This window comes from Gigantopelta aegis, chromosome 11, assembly GCF_016097555.1.
Source record: "Gigantopelta aegis isolate Gae_Host chromosome 11, Gae_host_genome, whole genome shotgun sequence".
Classification (NCBI taxonomy): Eukaryota; Metazoa; Mollusca; class Gastropoda; order Neomphalida; family Peltospiridae; genus Gigantopelta; species Gigantopelta aegis.
Genome location: NC_054709.1, coordinates 3,778,116 through 3,802,433, shown reverse-complemented (window position 1 = coordinate 3,802,433; position 24,318 = coordinate 3,778,116). Strand labels below are relative to the sequence as shown.

At 37.2% G+C, this 24,318-nt stretch overlaps 1 protein-coding gene across 1 annotated transcript in view; it reads left to right on the top strand.

Annotated features, from left to right (window-relative positions):
• Window positions 1-24,318, top strand: part of LOC121385634 — a 95,754-nt gene that overhangs the window by 49,264 nt on the left and 22,172 nt on the right. The window contains exons 3-5 of the mRNA XM_041516388.1: window positions 9,106-10,979; window positions 18,468-19,600; window positions 20,454-20,566. Coding sequence (XP_041372322.1) covers window positions 9,106-10,979; window positions 18,468-19,600; window positions 20,454-20,566 — 3,120 coding nt within the window. The remainder of the gene's footprint in view (window positions 1-9,105; window positions 10,980-18,467; window positions 19,601-20,453; window positions 20,567-24,318) is intronic.

Here is a 24,318-nt window from a genome sequence, read left to right as displayed (position 1 = left end):
GTTGCCCGTACACGTGCGTGGGGTGTCATTCTTGATTTTGACAATTTCCAGGAAGGTCGATTAATCACTGTAGAATGTTATTTCTGTCAATCTTTTTCATTCTGTTGATCATACAGTTGTTAATGTTTTGTTTTTAGTAATTTTTATTGTTTGAATTTGCGATATACTGATAAAAAACCGTCAACTTTCAAATTTCACTTCTGACCCCAATCGTCCTTCAAGATCTTTGGTGGTCATAAAATCTACTGTAATACTGAACTACCGGTTGTAATGTTTGCCCAATTAATTTACTGTTATCATATAACCATTCCCCACAGCTAATATATATTATAATTTTGGCAATTGTAAATTATTATTAGAGTTCCCCTACTTTTTTTGAAGAGTATATATATACAGTTGAATCCCGTTGGCTTGAACCCCGTTGGTGCTCGTGAAAGTGTTCGACCCATCAGGTAGTTCGACTGAACCATTCAGTCAACATCAAACATTTCCGTAACATCAATTAGAAAGTTGAGTTAGAATCGATATAAATTGTGTAATACATGTAAGTGCACTGAAATAAATAAATAAATTGCAAATTCGTAATCTGTATTTACATGATTTTATGACTAAACAGTTTGAATATTTCAACTATAAAAAACACAGCACTGTCCACTTTCCAGAAATGTAGTCGTGTTCAAAGTAACACTTTATGCTGAGGCCCGTTTGTGCACTAATTGTTTGATTGGTATCACGGTTCATCTAATAGTTACAGTAACACCAGCTGTACTTGAAAGATTATTACCGATAGCCACTTAAAAGGGATGCTCGTGCAAGGCGTTTGGATTGGTATGCATATTCAACGATATATAATGCACATTATTGCTTAATATCAACAAGTATAGTCATATAGTTAATTAATAAAACGGTTAAATGTGACGGCTATTATATAACAGGCACAGCCATTTTGTACCATCCCAGTTAATACGCCCTCTGACGAGCCAGTGGTTACATAATTAGTCTTAAAACTAAAGAAACAAAACATACCTGATTTTTGCAGATGCATCGCAATGATCTGTAATAATATCCATCCCAATAAGCCAGCAATACGTATATATTATTTTTCAGCAAAACATAAACCACCATTGTCAAAGTGTTGAAATAACTGTATTATGTTTTGTCCATAAATTAACCCACGTACTGAAATAATAATCAGTGTTTTCTTAGTTAATTGGTCTTTTCTTTCTGTGGCCCGTACCTGTGGTTCCTGATTGGCAGGTGTATATTTAGACGGTCCCCAGTCAATGTGTCTAGACACACTAAATATATGTGCCTGTTTTCTTAAGATCACAGGGTATTGTGTGATAACCGTGCGGACACCCCTAAAATCGTAATGGATATTATCAGCTGTCCTGCTTCATTACTGTAAATAATTCTGTAAAACCCTTGATTAAGTAGACTTTCCTATCTAAAATCACAAAACTGACCAATTACATAGTCTCAAAGAAAAGAAAATTATCACTTGGGTATGATTCGCGAGTGGTCATTTTTGCTCCAACGTACTCCATTTCATTCTATTGATGCAAATTGAAATGGCTGTTGTTGCAATTCCCCGATTCATAGATGAGTGTGTTCTTAAATAAAACATTTCTTTCTTTCTATAGTTTGTTCTACCTAAATAATTAATCCAAAGGTTGTAATAACCAACTGCGCAACCAGTTCGAGGGAAATATAGCTATTAACACAGATGGGACCGATAATTTAGCTTGAGCAAAGGCTTATAGTTAACCCTGTATGTGTTTGACCCATCAGCAGTTAATATCAGGGTTTACCGAACAAAAAACGTGACCCTTCCAAGACACACACACACACACACACACACACCACACCACACCACACCACACCACACCACACCACACCACACCACACCACACCACACCACACCACACCACACCACACCACACCACACCACATACACACACCCAGGGGTCGTGTTAAGATGCGTCCATGCATCCCTGAACGTATGGATAGCAGACTTGGACGCCTGCTCATCACCATAAGTGATAATAAAACCGTCCCAGTTTATTTTCAAAGACGCATTCCAGATTCATGTTTATTCCATTATTTCATCATCACAGCGTCCTAAATGATCTGGACGCATGGCATCAGTTAGCCAAATCAAACAATCCGTCACTCATAATCCCGCCATGATCTCCACTATCGTTCCCACTATAAACCTATTGTCAAAAATTAGTGAAAATCACTTTCTTCTCCTGATGTCTGGTGGAATTGTGGGAATGGCAGGACGAGTCTATATTTTGAAAGGTATAAATGACGTTTCGGTTGATTACGGTAAATTCTCTCAGGCCGAAACACCATCAGAAATCATCGTGTGGCCAATGTACGTCTCAATCAATAGGGTTTCCATAAGCAGAACATGGGCTATGTTACTAACACTGGAGCCGTGTTAACAGTCAACATGTACCTTACTATAGTGGAAAGATGAAATGTCACAATAAGTTAATTATTGCGGCCACTATGTCAGCAAAGTACATCTATATATCACTATGCATCTGAACATTGATATAGTTTAGGTATTGTGTTGATTTGTTTAATTATTTATTTAAACCATTAACATGACTATAGAAATTAAAGTCTATAAAATGACGTAGATTGGGCAATCGGAAATCCTTGTAACTTCTGTCGAAACAGAACCAAGTGTACCTACACAGTTTGTTAACTTGTTTGAATATTCCTACAAGCAGAGAGATGTTCCCTTACAAACAAAACAATTTAAATTAGATATACATCACTAATGGTTTATTTTGATAACAAATAACTAAACTATAACAGCATAATATCAATGCAATAACCAAGAGAGTAACAAGCATCACACCTCTATTTGGAAATTGGACTTGCCCAACATCAGACCTAGAAACAATCATGGCTGCCAAAGTTGTTCGCTTTGAACGATCCAAAACGCAATTTTTAAGATCATTAAAAAAAATAATAACGAACTCGTACAAGACGTGGATATAAAAGTTGTTATTTTTTCTAATACCCTTTATTTTGGTACCAAACAATATTTATCTTTGAAAATAAAAAAAGTTTGGAAAGTAGGTCACGTGTTATTTAGTTTCAAATTCCCTTTATTTTGACACCAAACTCAATGAAACATTGATTTGACACGCCCACCACCACCACCACCACCACCACCATGGTCCCGAAAATTACAATTGTGTAATTTTATACTTTCTTTACAAAAAAAGAAAAAGAAAAAAAAGAAATTTAGACGGAATAATAAAAAGAAGGAAACGAAATGATAATACGTATGTAGGAATAGGCCTAGATATTTTTTACATCTATTATTTTTCTTGTTTCTCTTTAGAAAAATAATCAAATAAAACTTCATTTAAATATTTTTATTTTAACCAGAGGTTAATGAATGCATATTATGTTATTTAGATATGTATATATGTACACACTATAGTAACAGTAATCAGTGATCATTGCCGACTTTAATTTTTGTTTCGTTTGTTAGAAAGTCACAGATCATGTGACTGGAACATGATTTGATGCGCAGTACTCTGTGGCATAATGACCAATCAGAGCTATCGGGGTCAGATTATTTTTACTCTTGGAATTCTGCACGCACACACTGGCCTACTTGACAACTTATTACGTATTGATGATGAATCGGTCTAAAATTATGTGGGTGGGGGATTATAATCTTTATTATGGCATCCCACATATGGAATAAAATCCTTTGTAATGACAGATTTTGTCAGTTTGTATATTCTTTTATTAAAAACATCGGGGCCGTTCTAGATCAATGACGTAACGCTATCAGAGCCGTTTGTAACTTGTAGCGGTAGGTCAAATGGCGTGTTACACAATGTTGAGGGAGGGAGACTGGTTGCATAATTGTTGAATTAAAAATGCCACATGAATGTCAGTGCCCCAACCAACACTATCAGTTGAAGTAACTGTAGGCCTACACTTCACGGGTTATTTAAAGAAAATGTTGTAATAATATGATTCGGTAGTGCACACCTGATATGCTTTGGTCGTAGTTCATGAACCACCTCCTCAGTCCGTGTACCAGTGGGGTTTTCTCATCCCAACTATCCTAATCATATTCGTTGTACATAATAATGAAATTCAAGACAAGTTGATTCCTATATATGTTTAGCTGCACGTTCATCAAACCATCTGACACTGAAAAAGGTATATATATATATATATAATTGTGTGCATCAAATTATCTGAATAGTACATATTGTAATTAAAGAATCAAATTGCCTGCATCAGTGTGTACATGTCATAATTATATTTCTGTAGTACTACTACAAGAAGTCAGACTACACTAATGAACCAAACAACATAAAATTAAAAGAAAATGTTATTGGTTTATCGGTTCATTTTTACAACATATGTCTATGCATTTCCATGTACCAATTACTTCATAAATTAATAATTCCATTTTATAATAACTGTTTTGTAATAGGCGTCTTGATTGGTTAAAATGCTATTACGTGATCTAAAAAACCAATGTTCATTCTTTCATGAACGTGAAAACTGCACTTTTTCGGTTAACAATGGAATCCCCGAGGATTCCATCATTACTATTTTTATCCCAAGTTCGTCTGCTCTGACTGACGGTGACAATTCAGGCTTTAAACGACTCCAGTTTTGAACTGAGATACATAATGTATATGACAGGCCACAGAAACGAAACTTCTATTAGACATTACAGCAGAGAATGCTTAACAAATCAAAAGAGAGACATGAGCGCAGCTCTGTCACATTTGACAAAAACACTAAACCGACAACTTACACACGTGAAAACACATACGCCTTCGTGCACAATTACACGACCTGTCCTTTCCAAGAATAATATCACACAATCACAAATTTCCTCTGAAATCCACACACACAGTAACACTGAAACCACTTTATCCCTTTCAAGTCAGTCTTCACATTCATTTTCACTAATTTAACTTTTGACAACTGCAATTTTAATATAGGTAGTAAATAAATCTTCTAAATAATTTGACGCTCTCCCTCATGTTAATTAGTTCATGAATCATCAAAAAAAATTTGCTTTATCAGTTGATGTTCTGTTATTTTAAATTTTATAACGTTTTATCCACATTTGATTCATAAAATTAAAATTTATAAAACCTTATGTAAAAAAATGAATGTGACTTTCTAAAGGAATTCCCTTATTTGTGTATTGATACAGTTGTAAATCATTGTGGAATAGAGTTCGATTGGATTTTTTAATATAGTTTTGTATATTGGCAATATTAACGCCATTCATACAGTGTGTAAAATGGTTTTGGTGTTTATCGTCGCATGAACGTAAAAAATATAATGTTCAATTCTTAAATAATGCTTGGTTTTCACTCGCCTAACAGTTTTGAGGTGTGTGATTTTTTCCTCGCCTTTGTGAGTGAGTGAGTGAGTGACGGAGACGGAGACAGAGAGCTTCTGGAATCGGACGGTCATTGTCCAAAACAATATGTAAAGTTATTTGTAACTTGCTCAGTTTATTCAACCAAGGCCGTTAAGCAGCAGTATCCGCAGTATCCACCACAAAGGCCAGTGACTGTGAAGAGACCATTAACACCTCCGAGTATTTTTGTTTTTGGTTCCTTGATCCATAGTTTTCCTTCAATCTTGGAATGACATGATTCACTGGTCTAGTATACCGTTTTGTTAACATGTTTCTTGCCTTTATAAAATGTAATCAATAAAATTACGACCAATTGTCATTGGTAAAAACGTAACTATATCTTATGTTTACACAATTCCCAAGATATGAAAATGTCACAAAAGTACAGCCTTTAAATTGAAAGAAAAATGTGGTTACAAATACATTTTAAAATTAAAAACCCATACTGTCCGAATTATCGACGCCTCACTGTGTATGTATATGTATGGTTTAGGCAATAGGCCTAAATTAAATAAACATTTATGTATGTACTGATATAAAATATAGGAAGGGAAGGAAGAAAATGTTTTATTTAACGACGCACTCAACACATTTTATTTACGGTTATATGGCTAAGAACCACACAGCTATTGAGAGAGCAAACCTGCTATCGCTATTTCATGGGCTACTCTTTTCGAGGAATCTTTTATATGCACCATCCCACAGACAGGATAGTACATACCACGACCTTTGTTACACCAGTTGTGGAGCACTGGCCAGAACGAGAAATAGCCCAATGGGTCCACTGACGGGGATCGATCCTGGACCGACCGCGCATTAAGCGGACGCTTTACCACTGGGCTACGTTCCACACCACAATTTATAGGAATGCCTCTGAAGCTGGTATTCTGGCATGAGTGTGAGTATTGGTACCATAATGAAACATTTATGTGGTCTTCCTATATTGATTTTTGCCAAGTTAGTTAGGTCAGGTCAGGTCATAGGGCTTTACGTGCACATTCAGAGCAAATAAATGTACTTTATTAAAAGAAAACTTTATCTCACGAGTTGTTTTAAATTGTATCTGACGAGCAAAAGTAAGTTTCATATGTTTTTAAACAACGAGTTGTGAGATAAATGGTATCTAATGGACACCCATGTATTATTCTATTTCTTACATATCCACAAAAACAGATTGTAAGCAAATTTTAACATCTTTTTTGACTAAAAGTTATTTACAGCCATTGCACTTGTAACTAACTTACACGTCACAGACCCATGATTGTCAGGTTAACTATATGTCACAATGTAATCGATTTCCATCGTGTAGCTTTTCATTGGATGTATGGCAGTGGTGACCTAGGGCCTAATTCTCTAAACTCTCGCAACTTTGCGATCTCACAGTGCAATGCAAAAAGACTTGCAAGAGGATGCTTTGTTGTCTAGCAGAGCCTAAGAGAACTTTGTGAATAAAGCCCACCTAGGAGCACCCAGTGGTATGTGTTAAAATGGTTAACATATGTACATGTGTAACCAACCACGTGTTGATAAAAATAACGCATGGTGTTCTCACGGATGGGTAAGTAAGAAATACCGGACCTTGTCTTTTAAGGTGCACGAGTGCGATCGTGATTGCACATAATTTCAATGTGGCGAGTGAAAAATAATGTTACACTTAACACACAAAGCTCGTAAAATTATTTTGTATATTGATTGCCACTATTTACCGTATGTAGCTGATAGAAAGACCCGTTTAATAGTTGATTCCTACACGTTTAGCTGCACATTCATCAAACCATTTAACACTGAAAACGTATCTATAATTGTGTGCATCAAGTTATTTGAATAGTACATATTGTAATTGAAAAATCAAATTGTCTTCATCAATGTATGTCAAAATTATATTTCTATAGCACTACTCCTGAAACTTTTTAATAAATTATAACTCCATTCCTGAAATGGAAAAGAAGTCAGACTACACTAATGAACCAAACAACATAAAATTAGAAGAAAAAACAACAACATTATTCGTTTATTGGTTCATTTTGGCAACTTAGGTCTCTACATTTACATGTACCGTTTACTTCATAAATTAATAATGCTTGGTTTTCACTCGCCTAAGCATTTTGAGCTGTGCAGTTTTTCACCTGTCAAGGACTGTATAGAATTCTGGATATGTCCACTGTACTGTTAATGACTGCACCTTCCTATAGGTCAATGCGGAGAACAAGCTCGTCGTCGTTTCAAAGTTATATCTTAAAGTGATAACATGATGGAGAAATTCGGTAGCAGACAGAAATAAGGAACGTTCACTAGGTTTTTATTTTAATTTATTTTATTGATTTAGGTTTTAGTTATTATCGGTAACTATTCATTGATTGTTTATTTTTTTTTAAACAACATTCCGTCAATTTAAAAAAAATTTTTTTTGCCTTATTCTAGGATGTTTTATTGTGAAATGTTTTTAAAGAATTTTGTTTTTCTTTATTGCTGGAGGTAAATGTTTTTGTTTTGCCGTATTCAGGGCTTCCTAATTTATAACAGCTAGGATGTTTTATTTTAAAATGTTTTTAAAGAATTTGTTTTTCTTTATTGCTTCAGGTAAATGTTTTTGTTTTACCTTATTCAGGGCTTCCTAATTTATAACAGCTATGATGTTTTATTTTAAAATGTTTTAGAAAGAAATTGTTTTTCCTTATTGTGTCGGGTTAAAAAAAAAAGTGTTTACCGTATTCCGAGCTTTCTAATTTCTAAAGCTGTATCTTTACCGGCTTGCGATGCGACACATTTATCAGTCGCGCCGTACGCGTGTGGTCAGTGTACGGTGATTTAAGTCAATAATTTCTAAAATAATCTCTCCCGGCCTGTTAGGATACAGCTTTACTGTTTTAGAAAGAAATTCTTTTACTTTATTGTGTCAGGTTTTAAAGAGTGTTTACCTTATTCAGACCTTTCTAATTTCTATTTTAGAAAGAAATTGTTTTACTTTATTGCTTCAGGGCTTTCTAATTTGTAACTGCTAGGAAGTTTTTATTATAAAATAAAGAAATTCTTGTTCTTTATTGCGTCAGGTAAAACCTCCATTTTGACCGTATTCAGAGCTTTCTCATTTTTAACTAACTACTAGGACATTAGATTTTTTAAAAATGTTTTAGAATAAACTGTTTTTCTTTATTGCTTAGGGTTAAAAAAACCCATTCTGCTCTCATGACTTCTTCTACTGTCCAGTTGCTAGTCTGAGCACGCTTGCAAACTGAGCTGATCCGTCAAGTTGGCCAATAATTCTCAAAAAAATTGTTGTTTTTTTAGTAGTGTTTTTTGTTTTTGTTTTGTTTTGGGGTTTTTTCAGTCCAGCTTATTCTCAAAAAAATTAATAAGTTCTATTTAAATGTGGCTTTTTGTTTTTTTTTTTATTCTAGCTTATTCTCAATAAATGTTTTCTCTCTCTCTCTCTCTCTCTCTCTCTCTCTCTCTCTCTCTCTCTCTCTCTCTCTCTCTCTCTCTCTCTCTCTCTCTCTCTCTCTCTCTCTCTCTCTCTCAATAAATGTTTTCTCTCTCTCTCTCTCTCTCTCTCTCTCTCTCTCTCTCTCTCTCTCTCTCTCTCTCTCTCTCTCTCTCTCTCTCACTCACTCACTCACTCACTCACTCACTCACTCACTCACTCACTCTCTCTTTTTCTCTTTCCCTAGCTTATGGAATATCGTGAAGCTCCTCCAAGTCCATCAGCATCAAGTGCAACCACACTGGAACCGGACGGTCTCGGTTCGCCAACCACGCCATCGTCTCCGATCCCACAGGCTGTTGATGACGAGAGACTTCCGAACGAACTCCTGGATGAGATCTGCGAGGACATTGGCATGAAAGAGGGCATGGAGCTGGACTTCGTCGAGTTTCTCATGGAGCAAGACAATTTGACCGACGCCTATATGACAGCACCACCTCCTCCTCCTCCCGCCCTCAACAGCAGTCTGTCGTCGCAGTCATCAACGATTGCCGTAAAATCAACATCATTGGCCAAGTGCAACAACAACAACAACAAAAACGACGCCACCGATTCGTTGCCAAGCTGGGCGAGGCCCGTTTCCATGGCATCGGGGGGGATGATGGCACAGGGAGGTTCGAGCACGGTCGTATCCAGCAGATCAACAAGTCCTGTTGCCAAGCGATTTCATCTCTCTACCTCAGGAGAAACGAGTCCGACAATGACGACGACCTCGAAGTCATCGCTACTGCTGCTGCCACCATCACCACAGATCGCCTCCATGCAGGTCTTCAAGATGCCACAGACTCCTCCCACCCCGAAACGGCCAGCGTCCGCGACGATACAGAGTCAGGTCCTGCCCACAGGTCCGGGGGAGGTGCAGATTCAGTCGTCGTCAACCCTGTCCATCAATCCACAGTGTAAATCTGAGCCTCAGGGTAAAGTTGGCATTCCATCGATTGCCGGTAAACAGCAGTGCCACTCTCCGAAACTGAACTCACTGTCCTACGCTCTCCAGGGGGCATCATCCAAAGCACAAGGCGGTATGAACAACATGCCACATTTCGTCCCATACACTGGTACGGCAGCCCACAATCAGCAGCAGGGAACACTACACTATGGACAGAATCAGCAAATTCCCATGGCTTCGGCGGAGCATATGAACAGCAGAAATATGCAGAGAATGTCCAACCTGGCAAACTGTCAGAGAATGGGCAAGATGGTGCCTCCTGTTGTGAATGTTCAGAATATGCCTCATCAGAGGATGATGAATGCGAAACTTGCCCAGCATTGCGTCACTGATCGCATGGGCATGCCGATGAACTCCCCCTATGCTCAGCCACTCGATTCACCCTTGGATCAGGGCTACTATTCCAAACGAACTTACAGTGACTATGAAAAATCGGGGATCAAAGCGGAGGATGTGGCATCGATGATTCCGTCCATTCACGATTCGAACTCGGTCGGCATCGCCCGGGGTCCAGTAACCGTTGGCAATGTCGAGCTGGCGCCCATGTCGAACATTCAGAAATCGGTCCACTTTGCTGACATGCCCAACTCCGAGCCGGAATGCCTCAGTGAAGTTTCGACCGACTTCAACTCGGGCTTCAACAGCTCCAGTTCCGAGTGTAGCTTCGACATTGACCAGGAGTTCCGCGAACACTCGCAGAAGTCAAAGATGATGCCCCGTCTGACGCCGAGCATGAAGTCCGAGGTGGCTCCATACACTGTCCCCGGAAACAGTCCGTATGACTATCTCGGCCGCAGCAGCTGCAGCATCAATCCGAATCGCACCGGCGGTGGCACCATTGGTGGCACCGTCAGTGGCAGTGGCAGCATTAATCAGAACCGCGCCATCGGTGGAACTGTCGGTGGCAGTGGCAGCAGTCCCTCGGTGAATGTACAGCCGTTCGATTTCACTGGGAAAAAGGAGTCATATGTTGCGAAGGGACAAGCTTATTACATGGACTCAAATCAAAATATGCTGAGCATGGATTCGGGAGAGTATTCGCAGATGAATTTCGGTCATCCATCGGTTTACAATACATCAATGCAGCAACAGCAGCACATGAATGTTTACAGGTTAGTAATTAATTAACGGGGATTTTGGAAATGAATTTGAATTGCTCTTGGCAGTGGCGGCATTGCTCATTTTAGAAATGAATTGGTGACTGTTCATACATGTTACTTTGTAAATTGTATGTACATATGGGTGTTTGTGTATACTGTAGATCCTGAAATTAATGCGATCATAATATTAATGCGAAAACTGCGAGTTTGTTTTATTGGCATTAATAAATAATGTGACTCATTCATTTCTATGTTTTGTCCAGCAATAGTCCAGTAAGCTATGTATCACACGCTAGTAAAATGAACAAAGCTTAAAATTCTAATACATTAACAACTGGAGCACAATTCAACGTAGGCAAGAGAAATTGTCAAACAATCCAGCAAAAGCCATCACGATATATCACGCGTGAATGGGTTTTAGCACGTTAATCCCGAGTCGGACCATTTCTTTGTTTTTACTGTTCATGTTTGCTGTAACTTTCTCAGCATATCAAGGAACCCAACCCCTATAGTATCTAAAAAAACAACCATGGCTAACCTGTTTTTTTCTTCTCTTTTTTGTTGTACAGAGTACAAAAAAAATTCTTTTTTTTTTTAGTATTATTAATATTAGTATTATTTAGTGAAAATGAAACTTGAAAGTGAAAAGAAAACAGTCTGTATGGTGTGTATTGTTGTAATTGATGATGTAGTAAATTCTTGTTACTGCATTTTGTAGAAATTTTGTTCAAGTTGAATATTAGTATATACTTACTGATTTGTTGATATTATGTGATGACCAATGTCAAAATAACATTTATCAAACATACGTCAGTGTAGGAAAAACATTGTGAGCTAGCGGTGTTCTTTTGTTATTGTTGTTATGGGTTTTTTGGAGGGTTTTTTTAAGCCATTAGCCCACCAGGCTACTGGTTTTGCATTTATCACTAGCTCTGTGTTAATAAGCACTAGCCCTGGGCGTCGGGCTAACGGATTTGTCGAACTCTACCCATTAGGTAACAAAACTTCCTGGGTGTAGATTAACTTTCCCCTGGGTGTAGATTAACTTACCCCCTTTCCTGGCCAACATCCCCCTCTTTTTTTAGTCTAAGGAGCAATTAATTGTAAGGATAAATACCATAGTTTATTTTAATTTTTAGACTGCCCGATCTTTTTTGAGACCAAAATATTAAAAATAAAATTCTAGAGATCTGTATTATTATTATTATTTCTATTTGGAATGCGCATCAAAATTTAAATAGGTCCCATTTTTTATTTTAAGAGTAAAATTCAAAATTGCCCATTAAAGTTTTCTGCCCCGAGTCAGGCCACTGGTATCCAGAGACGGGATTCGGGATAGACATGCTCGAAACCTTCGTGGTATATGAGCATGTAAAAACTTTCAAGTCAAGTCAAGCCATTAGGTGAATTATTGCAGCAAAAATGTGCTTTGCACGAAAAACACTATGGACTAAACATGTTAACTGATGTGTACACTGAAATGTTAGTGAGTCGATCACATTAAAGACACCTGTAACTCAGATACACATGGATGTTATTAAGAAAGTAATATTTCATATGGTGGCCACTCACATTAATTTCATGTCACGTTTTAGTTTGCCCACCGTCACTCGCTTTAAATTAGGGACATGTTAATTTCAGGATACCGGTGAATGTTCATTTCATAAGTATGTACATATATGGGTATGGGTGTTTGTGTATATATAGGATATTGGTGAATGCTCATACTTGTATACATGTACATATATGGGTATGGGTGTTTGTATATATATATATATATATATATAGCGTATTGGTGAATGCTCATACTTGTATACATGTACATATATGGGTATGGGTGTTTGTATATATATATATATAGCGTATTGGTGAATGCTCATACTTGTATACATGTACATATATGGGTATGGGTGTTTGTGTATATATATAGTGTATTGGTGAATGCTCATACTTGTATACATGTACATATATGGGTATGGGTGTTTGTATATATATATATATATAGCGTATTGGTGAATGCTCATACTTGTATACATGTACATATATGGGTATGGGTGTTTGTGTATATATATATATATAGCGTATTGGTGAATGCTCATACTTGTATACATGTACATATATGGGTATGGGTGTTTGTGTATATATAGATATATATATATATAGCGTATTGGTGAATGCTCATACTTGTATACATGTACATATATGGGTATATGTGTTTGTATATATATATATAGCGTATTGGTGAATGCTCATACTTGTATACATGTACATATATGGGTATGGGTGTTTGTGTATATATATAGTGTATTGGTGAATGCTCATACTTGTATACATGTACATATATGGGTATGGGTGTTTGTGTATATATATATATATATATAGCGTATTGGTGAATGCTCATACTTGTATACATGTACACATGTACATATATGGGTATGTGTGTTTGTATATATATATATAGCGTATTGGTGAATGCTCATACTTGTCATTGTTCTCGCTGGGTGAAAAATAAAGGAGGGCGGCCGTTCGGCACCACACCCTTAAAAAAAAAACCCACCAATAAACGAAAAGCAAAAAAAAAAAAAAAAGTTCTGATCCGTGACAATTTTGGCGCCATATAAGAGGGGGTTTTTCAATCGGAGATTGCCGAATCCGTAAAAAAATTAAATGGTTTCATTGCTTACATAAAATATAACTTTTATTGTGTCTATCAAACATACAAATGGATACAGATATTGGACAAAATAGAGGCTGTTAAAAATATGTTAAATTACGTTACGGTAACTGTCGTAAATGTTTCGTCAATTGCTTTTTCGTACACAACACGGCTTGTTTCCTTTAATGTCCAGTGTGCAGACTGATCATTGTTTTTTGTGGGGAAAAAAGTGCATTTGGTAATAGCGGAGATAGGTGCTGGGACATAAAGAGGGGCGCTTAAAATAAAGGAGGGAGCTCAAAAATAAAGGAGGGCGGGGAACGTGAAAGGAGGGCGGCAAAATGGAATAGCGGGGCGGGCCACTCCGCTTAAATGGAGCAGCGAGAACACTGCTTGTATACATGTACATATATGGGTATGGGTGTTTGTGTATATATATATATAGCGTATTGGTGAATGCTCATACTTGTATACATGTACATATATGGGTATGGGTGTTTGTGTATATTATATATATATATAGCATATTGGTGAATGCTCATACTTGTATACATGTACATATATGGGTATGGGTGTTTGTATATATATATATATAGCGTATTGGTGAATGCTCATACTTGTATACATGTACATATATGGGTATGGGTGTTTGTGTATATATATATAGCGTATTGATGAATGCTCATACTTGTATACATGTACATATATGGGTATGGGTGTTTGTGTATATTATATATATATATAGCGTACAGGTGAATGCTCATACTTGTATACATGTACATATATGGGTATGGGTGTTTGTGTATATATATAGTGTATTGGTGAATGCTCATACTTGTATACATGTACATATATGGGTATGGGTGTTTGTGTATATTATATATATATATAGCGTACAGGTGAATGCTCATACTTGTATACATGTACATATATGGGTATGGGTGTTTGTGTATATATATATAGCGTATTGGTGAATGCTCATACGTGTATACATGTACATATATGGGTATGGGTGTTTGTGTATATATATATAGCGTACAGGTGAATGCTCATACTTGTATACATGTACATATATGGGTATGGGTGTTTGTGTATATATATATAGCGTATTGGTGAATGCTCATACTTGTATACATGTACATATATGGGTATGGGTGTTTGTGTATATATATAGCGTATTGGTGAATGCTCATACTTGTATACATGTACATATATGGGTATGGGTGTTTGTGTATATATATATATATATATATAGCGTATTGGTGAATGCTCATACTTGTATACATGTACATATATGGGTATGGGTGTTTGTGTATATATATATAGCGTATTGGTGAATGCTCATACTTGTATACATGTACATATATGGGTATGGGTGTTTGTATATATATAGATATATATATATAGCGTATTGGTGAATGCTCATACTTGTATACATGTACATATATGGGTATGGGTGTTTGTGTATATTATATATATATAGCGTATTGGTGAATGCTCATACTTGTATACATGTACATATATGGGTATGGGTGTTTGTGTATATATATATAGTGTATTGGTGAATGCTCATACTTGTATACATGTACATATATGGGTATGGGTGTTTGTGTATATATATATATATATATATAGAGTTTAAAGGGACCATGTTTGTTTTACAGTTTCCATGCAACATAGTTTTGATGACCACTAAAATTACATATGAAAATCAGTGTCTGTATATATGTAATGCCAAATGACTGCCCTAATGTCTGTATTTTAGCCAAACTGAAGTTTGCATCACAATATGTTCGTACCTAGGAACAAATATATATATATATATATATATATATATATATATATTAGCAGGACTAGCTCTCGATCAGAAGAATATTTTGCCAAATTATTTATTAAACTTCCAAATTTTATAGATACCCAGTTATTTGGTAACAAAATATCAATTAATACTGGAAATTCTTTAGCCAAATGAAAATAAAATTTGCCAGTCGTTTTTGATATTCTCAAATGGCGAATTTGGCAAGTGCCAGATCTGACCTTGTTTACCAGTGTTTCTGCCAGAAAGAAATTTTTGGATGTGGAAAACATTTTTGCGCTATGGAATTGAATGTAAGCACAGTCAGCACAGGGTATGGGGAGCCTCCCCCAGAACGAAAATGGCTTTAAGTTTAGGGTTAAGAAAATCATACAGTAATGATAAAGAGTAATTAAAGGAGACCGGACACCAAAAGACATGTAGTGTGTAATGGATTAAGTTAGCGTCAAAGACCGCATTACTCTAACGCCCGGCTTGCTGCGAGGCACCGGTCAGATGCGCGTCTTAGGTTTGGGGTAAAAACAGAAGTGGGCGGGATTATGCATAGATCTGAATGAAAGCGTGGCAAAACGTCATCGGTGAGAGTTACCAAGCAATACTGGTACACGTGTTGATTCTTTGGTTGTGCCTTTTAGTCGTCGTCTTTTTTTTTTTTTGGTCTCCAGGTTTATCGGAAATTTAATTTACAAGATAATTAGTGTTATTATATACTGTCGATGTAATTATATGATGGTTAACTGCGCAGTGTTTAACTGCAACAGTAACAGCAGTGCATCCCAAGAAATGGCCAACATCATGGTTTCGATTTAAAAAAAAAACGAAAGTTGTTTTAAAACATGGACGCATTATTGTCATCGAATGGGCTTTACACCAACTAAATACAGCAGATTATGGTACTTTTACAAAGTGAAAATTAAAACAAGTATGTACTTAAGATATACATTAAATAAAGGTAATGCAATTTGTTCACATACGAATATTTAAACTTCACATTTATTTACCTATAATTACCAAATTTATTTTCACCGACAGCCCATAATGACCCCATACTAACGTCTCTTGATCTAGTTGGTTTGTTAACCTTATAACAAAACACCTTCAAAACGTGAATTATTACGTTAGTTAACAATGTTTATAGTCAGTTCAGTATAGTGTCATTAAAATTAAAATGCTAACACTTTGGCAGGAACAACATATGTACTGTGGCCAGAAGGAATGATGGTTAATTAGTTTTAAAGCTAATGTCGATTATTAAAGCATAATAAAATTGTCATATTAAAAATACTCTACACCAAATAATTATTTTAATACCTACCCTGGGTTTCTGCCAGAGGGTGCGGAGGGTAAACTTACATGTATGTACTAAAAAATCTCAGACATTAATGTGTATATATATATATATATATAATGTTTTATTTTTTCGATAGATTATAGTAACATAATTGCTGTTTAAAATTTATAAAAGTGCATGATATAAAATGTTCAATGAAAAAAACATTTCAAACCTATAACCACCCAATATACTCCAATTTAGTTTTTACAGGCCCGCAGGAACGACTTGGGGTGGGGGGGGCGGGGCACTGACGGACTGGGTATAAACTCTACATCAGATTTTGGTTACAATGGTAAAATTAATGTGATAAAGAAAAGCTCACAAGTGGAGGGCACCTCTCTCCCCCCCCCTCCCCCCCCCCCCCCCCCCCAGTTCCTACGGCCCTGTTTTATTACATTCCCTCAAATTATTTTCTGGCAGAAAACCTGGTACCTTTGGCAGAGGTTGAAACAATTGGTTGTCTAATTTTCGACTGTTAGCATAAAATAATATAATTAATCACTTTTGGCATCTAGCAATTTAAACCAAAATTAGCAATAGTTACCACATGGAATAAGCATCATATATTATTTTGTTTTAACTGTAATATATTTTACCTGTAATATATTTTCATCAGGACTTCCTTCTTCCTCCATGAATGATTAAAGAAAATAACACTGGATATATTGTAATTATTTTTATTTTATTTCAATATATAACAAATGTGTTTTATGTCAGTATGTGGAGCAAATTACCTGAAACAGTTGGTTTGAAATCATGATTACAAAATCCTAAAGATAAAAGGAACTGGTTCCTAACCTCACCCTCTACATAGTATCTACATTTGTATAGGCCTGTAGGAACGATATTTGAAGTGGGGGGAGGGGGCGGGGGGAATACAGTCTCTAGTGAGGGATACAAACTAGATTTTTATCTTTATATCATCTTTATTTATGCATAGTAGTGAAAACTTAAAACATACATTTTCATCTTAGAGTGTGTGGTCTATGCTGAACAAGATTTATGATGAAATATTATTAAATTTTGTGTGCTTTTCTTCTAATTAGGTCCATTTGCTTCAGTTTACATTAAAAATGCCATAAAAAATTATGTTTAAAAAAATGCTTGTATGCTAGTCTATGACCATGTGGCTACCTCGTCTTCGTCGGCAGTTGATTCATCCGAATTTTCATCTAAGACAACATTTCCAGGATTAGGGACAAAGTCTCTGATAAGTGGTTCAAACTGATATGGTTTGATGCCATTAGCACAAGCTGGACACAATTCTTCGTCACTCGAATCGCTACGTTCGTCCATGCTGCTTGGTAGTTTCTTCAGGTTTCCTCTCATCGATGACATCACGGGTCTGGCTCATCAATTGTCGACAGTTTCCGGCAAACATCGGAAATCAACGAAAAAACCCAACCAAGACTGGCACGCTTAACTTAGTCAAAAAGGGGAGCGCGGTAGTTGCTTGTTGTGGTTTATGACGGCAAACAATTCATTATGCCGTATATATGGTTTGGTGTCCGGTCTCCTTTAATTAATTATGTCAAAAGGTTAACTTTAAAAAAAAAAATCTGATCCCTTGCTTCTAATGGAAAAATGCTGTGGGTTTCCTCTAATTTGATGTGCTCTAGTGGTGCCATTAAACAAAAGAAACTTCTGTTTAAAAATATATGTTAACTAAGTTATGAAATATTTATTCCATTTTAGGGAGATGAATGTCACTGACTCAATGAAAGCATCAACAATGACGCAAATGCAACAACAAAACATGCAGGCCATGCAGCAACAGCAACAGCAACAGCAACAGCAACAGCAACAGCAACAACAACAACAACAACAACAGCCACAGCAAAGCTTGTACCGATCTTCCCCAGTCCTACAGTCGTCCAGTTCTTTCAACAGTTATTCTATCGCGGCCATGAATCAAAATGGAAGCAGCCTGTTGAAAGCCAAACAGATAGCCCAGGCATACGGTCCTCAGCAGGGTCAAGTGCAATCAGGTCAAGGTTACTGTGCTCCACCAAATGAATGTCAAGGACAGTCGGCAGTTCCTCCGGAGTATTCAGGGCAGTCGTTGAGTTCGCGTAGCACGCCTTCGCGCTTGAGTGGACAGTCGTCCAATGTGCAGACGGGTTACACGAACCTCGGTGTCCACGGATATGAACATGGAAACTTTAGTGCTGGGAACAAAACTCCTGTTGGTAACATGTACCAAATGCAGCAGCAGCAGCATCAACAGCCGCAGCCACAGACACCAGGAATGATGTCACCTGCTGCTACTGCGGCTACTGCTGGACCCTCATGGACCGCCAGCAACCAACAGACACCACACAATGTTCAGGACATGTCCCACTTAAAACAGCCACCAGTCAACTCTTTGCATCAGCAACAGCAGCAGCCGCCAATGATGGCGGCAGTGTCCCATGGTCCTGCGCTAGGGGCCACTCCACAACAGGGCACGTCATTATGTGGTCAGAGCGGGGGCAACCCAATGGTCCCCTGCTCGCAACCGAACTGTCAGAACTGTAAAAACAGCTCGCCCAACAGGCCCCCTATTCTGGCATCTCAGCAGACATTTATTCAGCATCTGATCACCGATAGATCGAACGCCTTTCGGTCCCACCCATTGTTCCCTCTCCTGCGGGATCTCATCATAGCTGACATGAACTTCAGTTCTCCCTCTTTCCCGTACCAGCTGATCAGTAACTTGCCGGCCGAGTTTGACAAGCTGCTACAGAACTTCCTGCAACGAAATCCGCCGTCGGGGACCTACCAGGGTAACTACGCTGTCGAGAGTGTCATCATGGATGCACTTCGATACGCCCACAGCTGTTTGATTGGTAAGTTTAGTCATTATTTTAGGGGTTCGATACGCCCAAAGTTGTCTGATTGGTAAGTTTAGTCATCATTTTAGGGGTTCGATATGCCCACAGTTGTCTGATTGGTAAGTTTAGTCATCATTTTAGGGGTTCGATATGCCCAAAGCTGTCTGATTGGTAAGTTTAGTCATCATTTTAGGGGTTCGATACGCCTACGGTTGTTTGATTGGTAAGTTTAGTCTTCATTTTAGGGGTTCGATATGCCCACAGCTGTCTGATTGGTAAGTTTAGTCATCATTTTAGGGGTTTGATATGCCCAAAGCTGTCTGATTATGGAATCTTAAAATATCTATCAAATTATGTTTATGATTCTTGCAAAATCCTAAAACAAAATTTCTCATTAATTAATTTTAGTCCCTTACCAGTCCAACTATTTTTTCTCCATCTGTCTGTCCATCTGTGACAAATAGAGTTTTATGGACTTTTTCTACAATGGCTCAAGATATTGAGTGGAAGTTTTGTGTATAACTTTCATCATACAGCAGAAAATTGACAAATTATTTATTAAACTTCAAAAAGTTGCAACAGTGAGTTATTTTGCAACAAAATATCAATTATTGCATAAAATGATTTTGCCAAATTAAAATAAAATTTGCCAGTTGTTTTCAAAATTAGCAAGTGGTGCATTTAGTGAGTGCCAGAGTTAGCCCAGTGTTGCCGATCACTTTTCACTTCCATGGGAATTTGCCCATTTCTGACACAGTTGTGGCCCTTGAACTTAGGAGACGTGAACATTTGTTGGGCTTGCTAGGGGACATGTATCGCTTTAGCAGTACTCTCAGAATGTTTGTTTTCTTTCTTTTTTTAAATACAGAGAAAATTAGAGTACGCCAGGAACAGGACAAACACACAAAGACATCATCAAAGTCCCTAAGTGCCATAGAAGAATTTTGTCAAAACTTTGACAGAGCCGTCCGAAACAGCATGGTAAGATTCTTTTATTATCCAAATGGTTCATAAAACCCATACGAAGCACGCGTTTAATAACAAGTGTTATTATCCACATGGTTCATAAAACCCATACGACGCACGCGTTTAATAACAAGATGTTATTATCCACATGATTCATAAAACCCATACGAAACACGCATTTAATAACAAGTGTTATTATCCACATGATTCATAAAACCCATACGAAGCACACGTTTATTAACAAGTGTTATTATCCACATGATTCATAAAAACCATACGAAGCACGCGTTTATTAACAAGTGTTATTATCCACATGGTTCATAAAACCCATTCGAAGCACGCATTTAATAACTAGTGTTATTATCCACATGGTTCATAAAAACCATACGAAGCACGCGTTTATTAACAAGTGTTATTATCCACATGGTTCATAAAACCCATACGAAGCACGCGTTTAATAACAAGTGTTATTATCCACATGGTTCATAAAACCCATACGAAGCACGCGTTTAATAACAAGTGTTATTATCCACATGGTTCATAAAACCCATACGAAGCACGCGTTTAATAACAATTGTTATTATCCACATGGTTCATAAAAACCATACGAAGCACGCGTTTATTAACAAGTGTTATTATCCACATGGTTCATAAAACCCATTCGAAGCACGCCTTTAATAACAAGTGTTATTATCCACATGGTTCATAAAAACCATACGAAGCACACGTTTATTAACAAGTGTTATTATCCACATGGTTCATAAAAACCATACGAAGCACGTGTTTAATAACAAGTGTTATTATCCACATGGTTCATAAAAACCAAACGAAGCACGTGTTTAATAACAAGTGTTATTATCCACATGGTTCATAAAACCCATTCGAAGCACGCGTTTAATAACAAGTGTTATTATCCACATGGTTCATAAAAACCATACGAAGCACGCGTTTAATAACAAGTGTTATTATCCACATGGTTCATAAAACCCATACGAAGCACGCGTTTAATAACAAGTGTTATTATCTACATGGTTCATAAAAACCATACGAAGCACACGTTTATTAACAAGTGTTATTATCCACATGGTTCATAAAAACCATACGAAGCACACGTTTAATAACAAGTGTTATTATCCACATGGTTCATAAAAACCAAACGAAGCACGTGTTTAATAACAAGTGTTATTATCCACATGGTTCATAAAACCCATTCGAAGCACGCGTTTAATAACAAGTGTTATTATCCACATGGTTCATAAAAACCATACAAAGCACGCGTTTAATAACAAGTGTTATTATCCACATGGTTCATAAAACCCATACGAAGCATGCGTTTAATAACAAGTGTTATTATCCACATGGTTCATAAAAACCATACGAAGCACACGTTTATTAACAAGTGTTATTATCCACATGGTTCATAAAAACCATACGAAGCACACGTTTAATAACAAGTGTTATTATCCACATGGTTCATAAAAACCAAACGAAGCACGTGTTTAATAACAAGTGTTATTATCCACATGGTTCATAAAACCCATTCGAAGCACGCGTTTAATAACAAGTGTTATTATCCACATGGTTCATAAAAACCATACAAAGCACGCGTTTAATAACAAGTGTTATTATCCACATGGTTCATAAAACCCATACGAAGCACGCGTTTAATAACAAGTGTTATTATCCACATGGTTCATAAAACCCATACGAAGCACGCGTTTAATAACAAGTGTTATTATCCACATGGTTCATAAAAACCATACGAAGCACACGTTTATTAACAAGTGTTATTATCCACATGGTTCATAAAAACCATACGAAGCACACGTTTAATAACAAGTGTTATTATCCACATGGTTCATAAAAACCAAACGAAGCACGTGTTTAATAACAAGTGTTATTATCCACATGGTTCATAAAAACCATACGAAGCACTCGTTTAATAACAAGTGTTATTATCCACATGGTTCATAAAAACCATATGAAGCACACGTTTAATAACAAGTGTTATTATCCACATGGTTCATAAAAACCAAACGAAGCACGTGTTTAATAACAAGTGTTATTATCCACATGGTTCATAAAAACCATACGAAGCACTCGTTTAATAACAAGTGTTATTATCCACATGGTTCATAAAAACCATACAAAGCACACGTTTAATAACAAGTGTTATTATCCACATGGTTCATAAAAACCAAACGAAGCACGTGTTTAATAACAAGTGTTATTATCCACATGGTTCATAAAAACCATACGAAGCACTCGTTTAATAACAAGTGTTATTATCCACATGCAGCGCCCTCAATAGTTTAAGAAGTAGCAGGCTACAACAGTGATGATAGCAGGGGGCAAAGCGGGGGGTCTGGGGGCCCTCCCCTAGAAACATTTGAAAAATCGAAGAAATTAAAGAAGAGAAAGCACTTTTTTTTTACCATCAACGAAAAGTAGGCAGCGGCAAAAGCTGTTTCAGGCGGCGATTTGCCGCCGGAAACCGGGTACTTTTGAGGGCTCTGCACATGGTTCATAAAAACCATATGAAGCACGCATTTAATAACGTGTTATTATCCAAATGGTTCATAAAAACCATACGGAGCACGCGTTTAATAACAAGTGATATTATCCACATGTTTCATAAAAACCATACGGAGCACGCGTTTAATAACAAGTGTTATTATCCACATGGTTCATAAAAACCATACGAAGCACGCGTTTAATAACAAGTGTTATTATCCACATGGTTCATAAAAACCATACGAAGCACACGTTTAATAACAAGTGTAATCATGTAATAAATCAATGACATAATTTTTGGAAGCGACATGTATTATCATGATGTGGCATCCTCAGTCCTAGCTCCTGTTTCTGAAAATGACGATATTTCGTCATATCCTTCTAGTTACGTTTAAAACATTTTGACATCTGTTGAAAATTGGAAATATTAATTTTTGCATCCCTAAGTACTGTAAAAAATATTTTATTATTTTTCTATTAAAAAAAAAATTGTTCTCAATTTGGCCATGTATACATGTAACGCTTAAAAAGAGCATTATACAATTTTTTTTTTTTCATTTCTATTTATTTTCTTGCTTATATCCAATTAAGGTTTAAGCACGCTGTCCTGGACACACACCTCAGCTATCTGGGCTGTCTGTTCAGGATAGTGAGTTAGTTGTTAGTGGTTAGTCTGAGAGAAGAGGGTGTAGTGGCCTTACACCTACCCACCGAGTCATTAAAACTCATTCTAGGTAGTAGCCGGTAACGGGCGGCGAACCCTATACCTATCACCACCGAGGCCAGTGTTAGTTGTTAGTGGTTAGTCTGAGAGAAGAGGGTGTAGTGGCCTTACACCTACCCACTGAGTCATTAAAACTCATTCTGGGTAGTAGCCGGTAACGGGCGGCGAACCCTATACCTATCACCACCGAGGCCAGTGTTAGTTGTTAGTGGTTAGTCTGAGAGAAGAGGGTGTAGTGGCCTTACACCTACCCACTGAGTCATTAAAACTCATTCTGGGTAGTAGCCGGTAACAGGCTGCGAACCCTATACCTATCACCACCGAGGCCAGTGTTAGTTGTTAGTGGTTAGTGAGAGAGAAGAGTGTGTAGTGGCCTTACACCTACCCACTGAGTCATTAAAACTCATTCTGGGTAGTAGCCGGTAACAGGCTGCGAACCCTATACCTATCACCACCGAGGCCAGTGTTAGTTGTTAGTGGTTAGTGAGAGAGAAGAGGGTGTAGTGGCCTTACACCTACCCACTGAGTC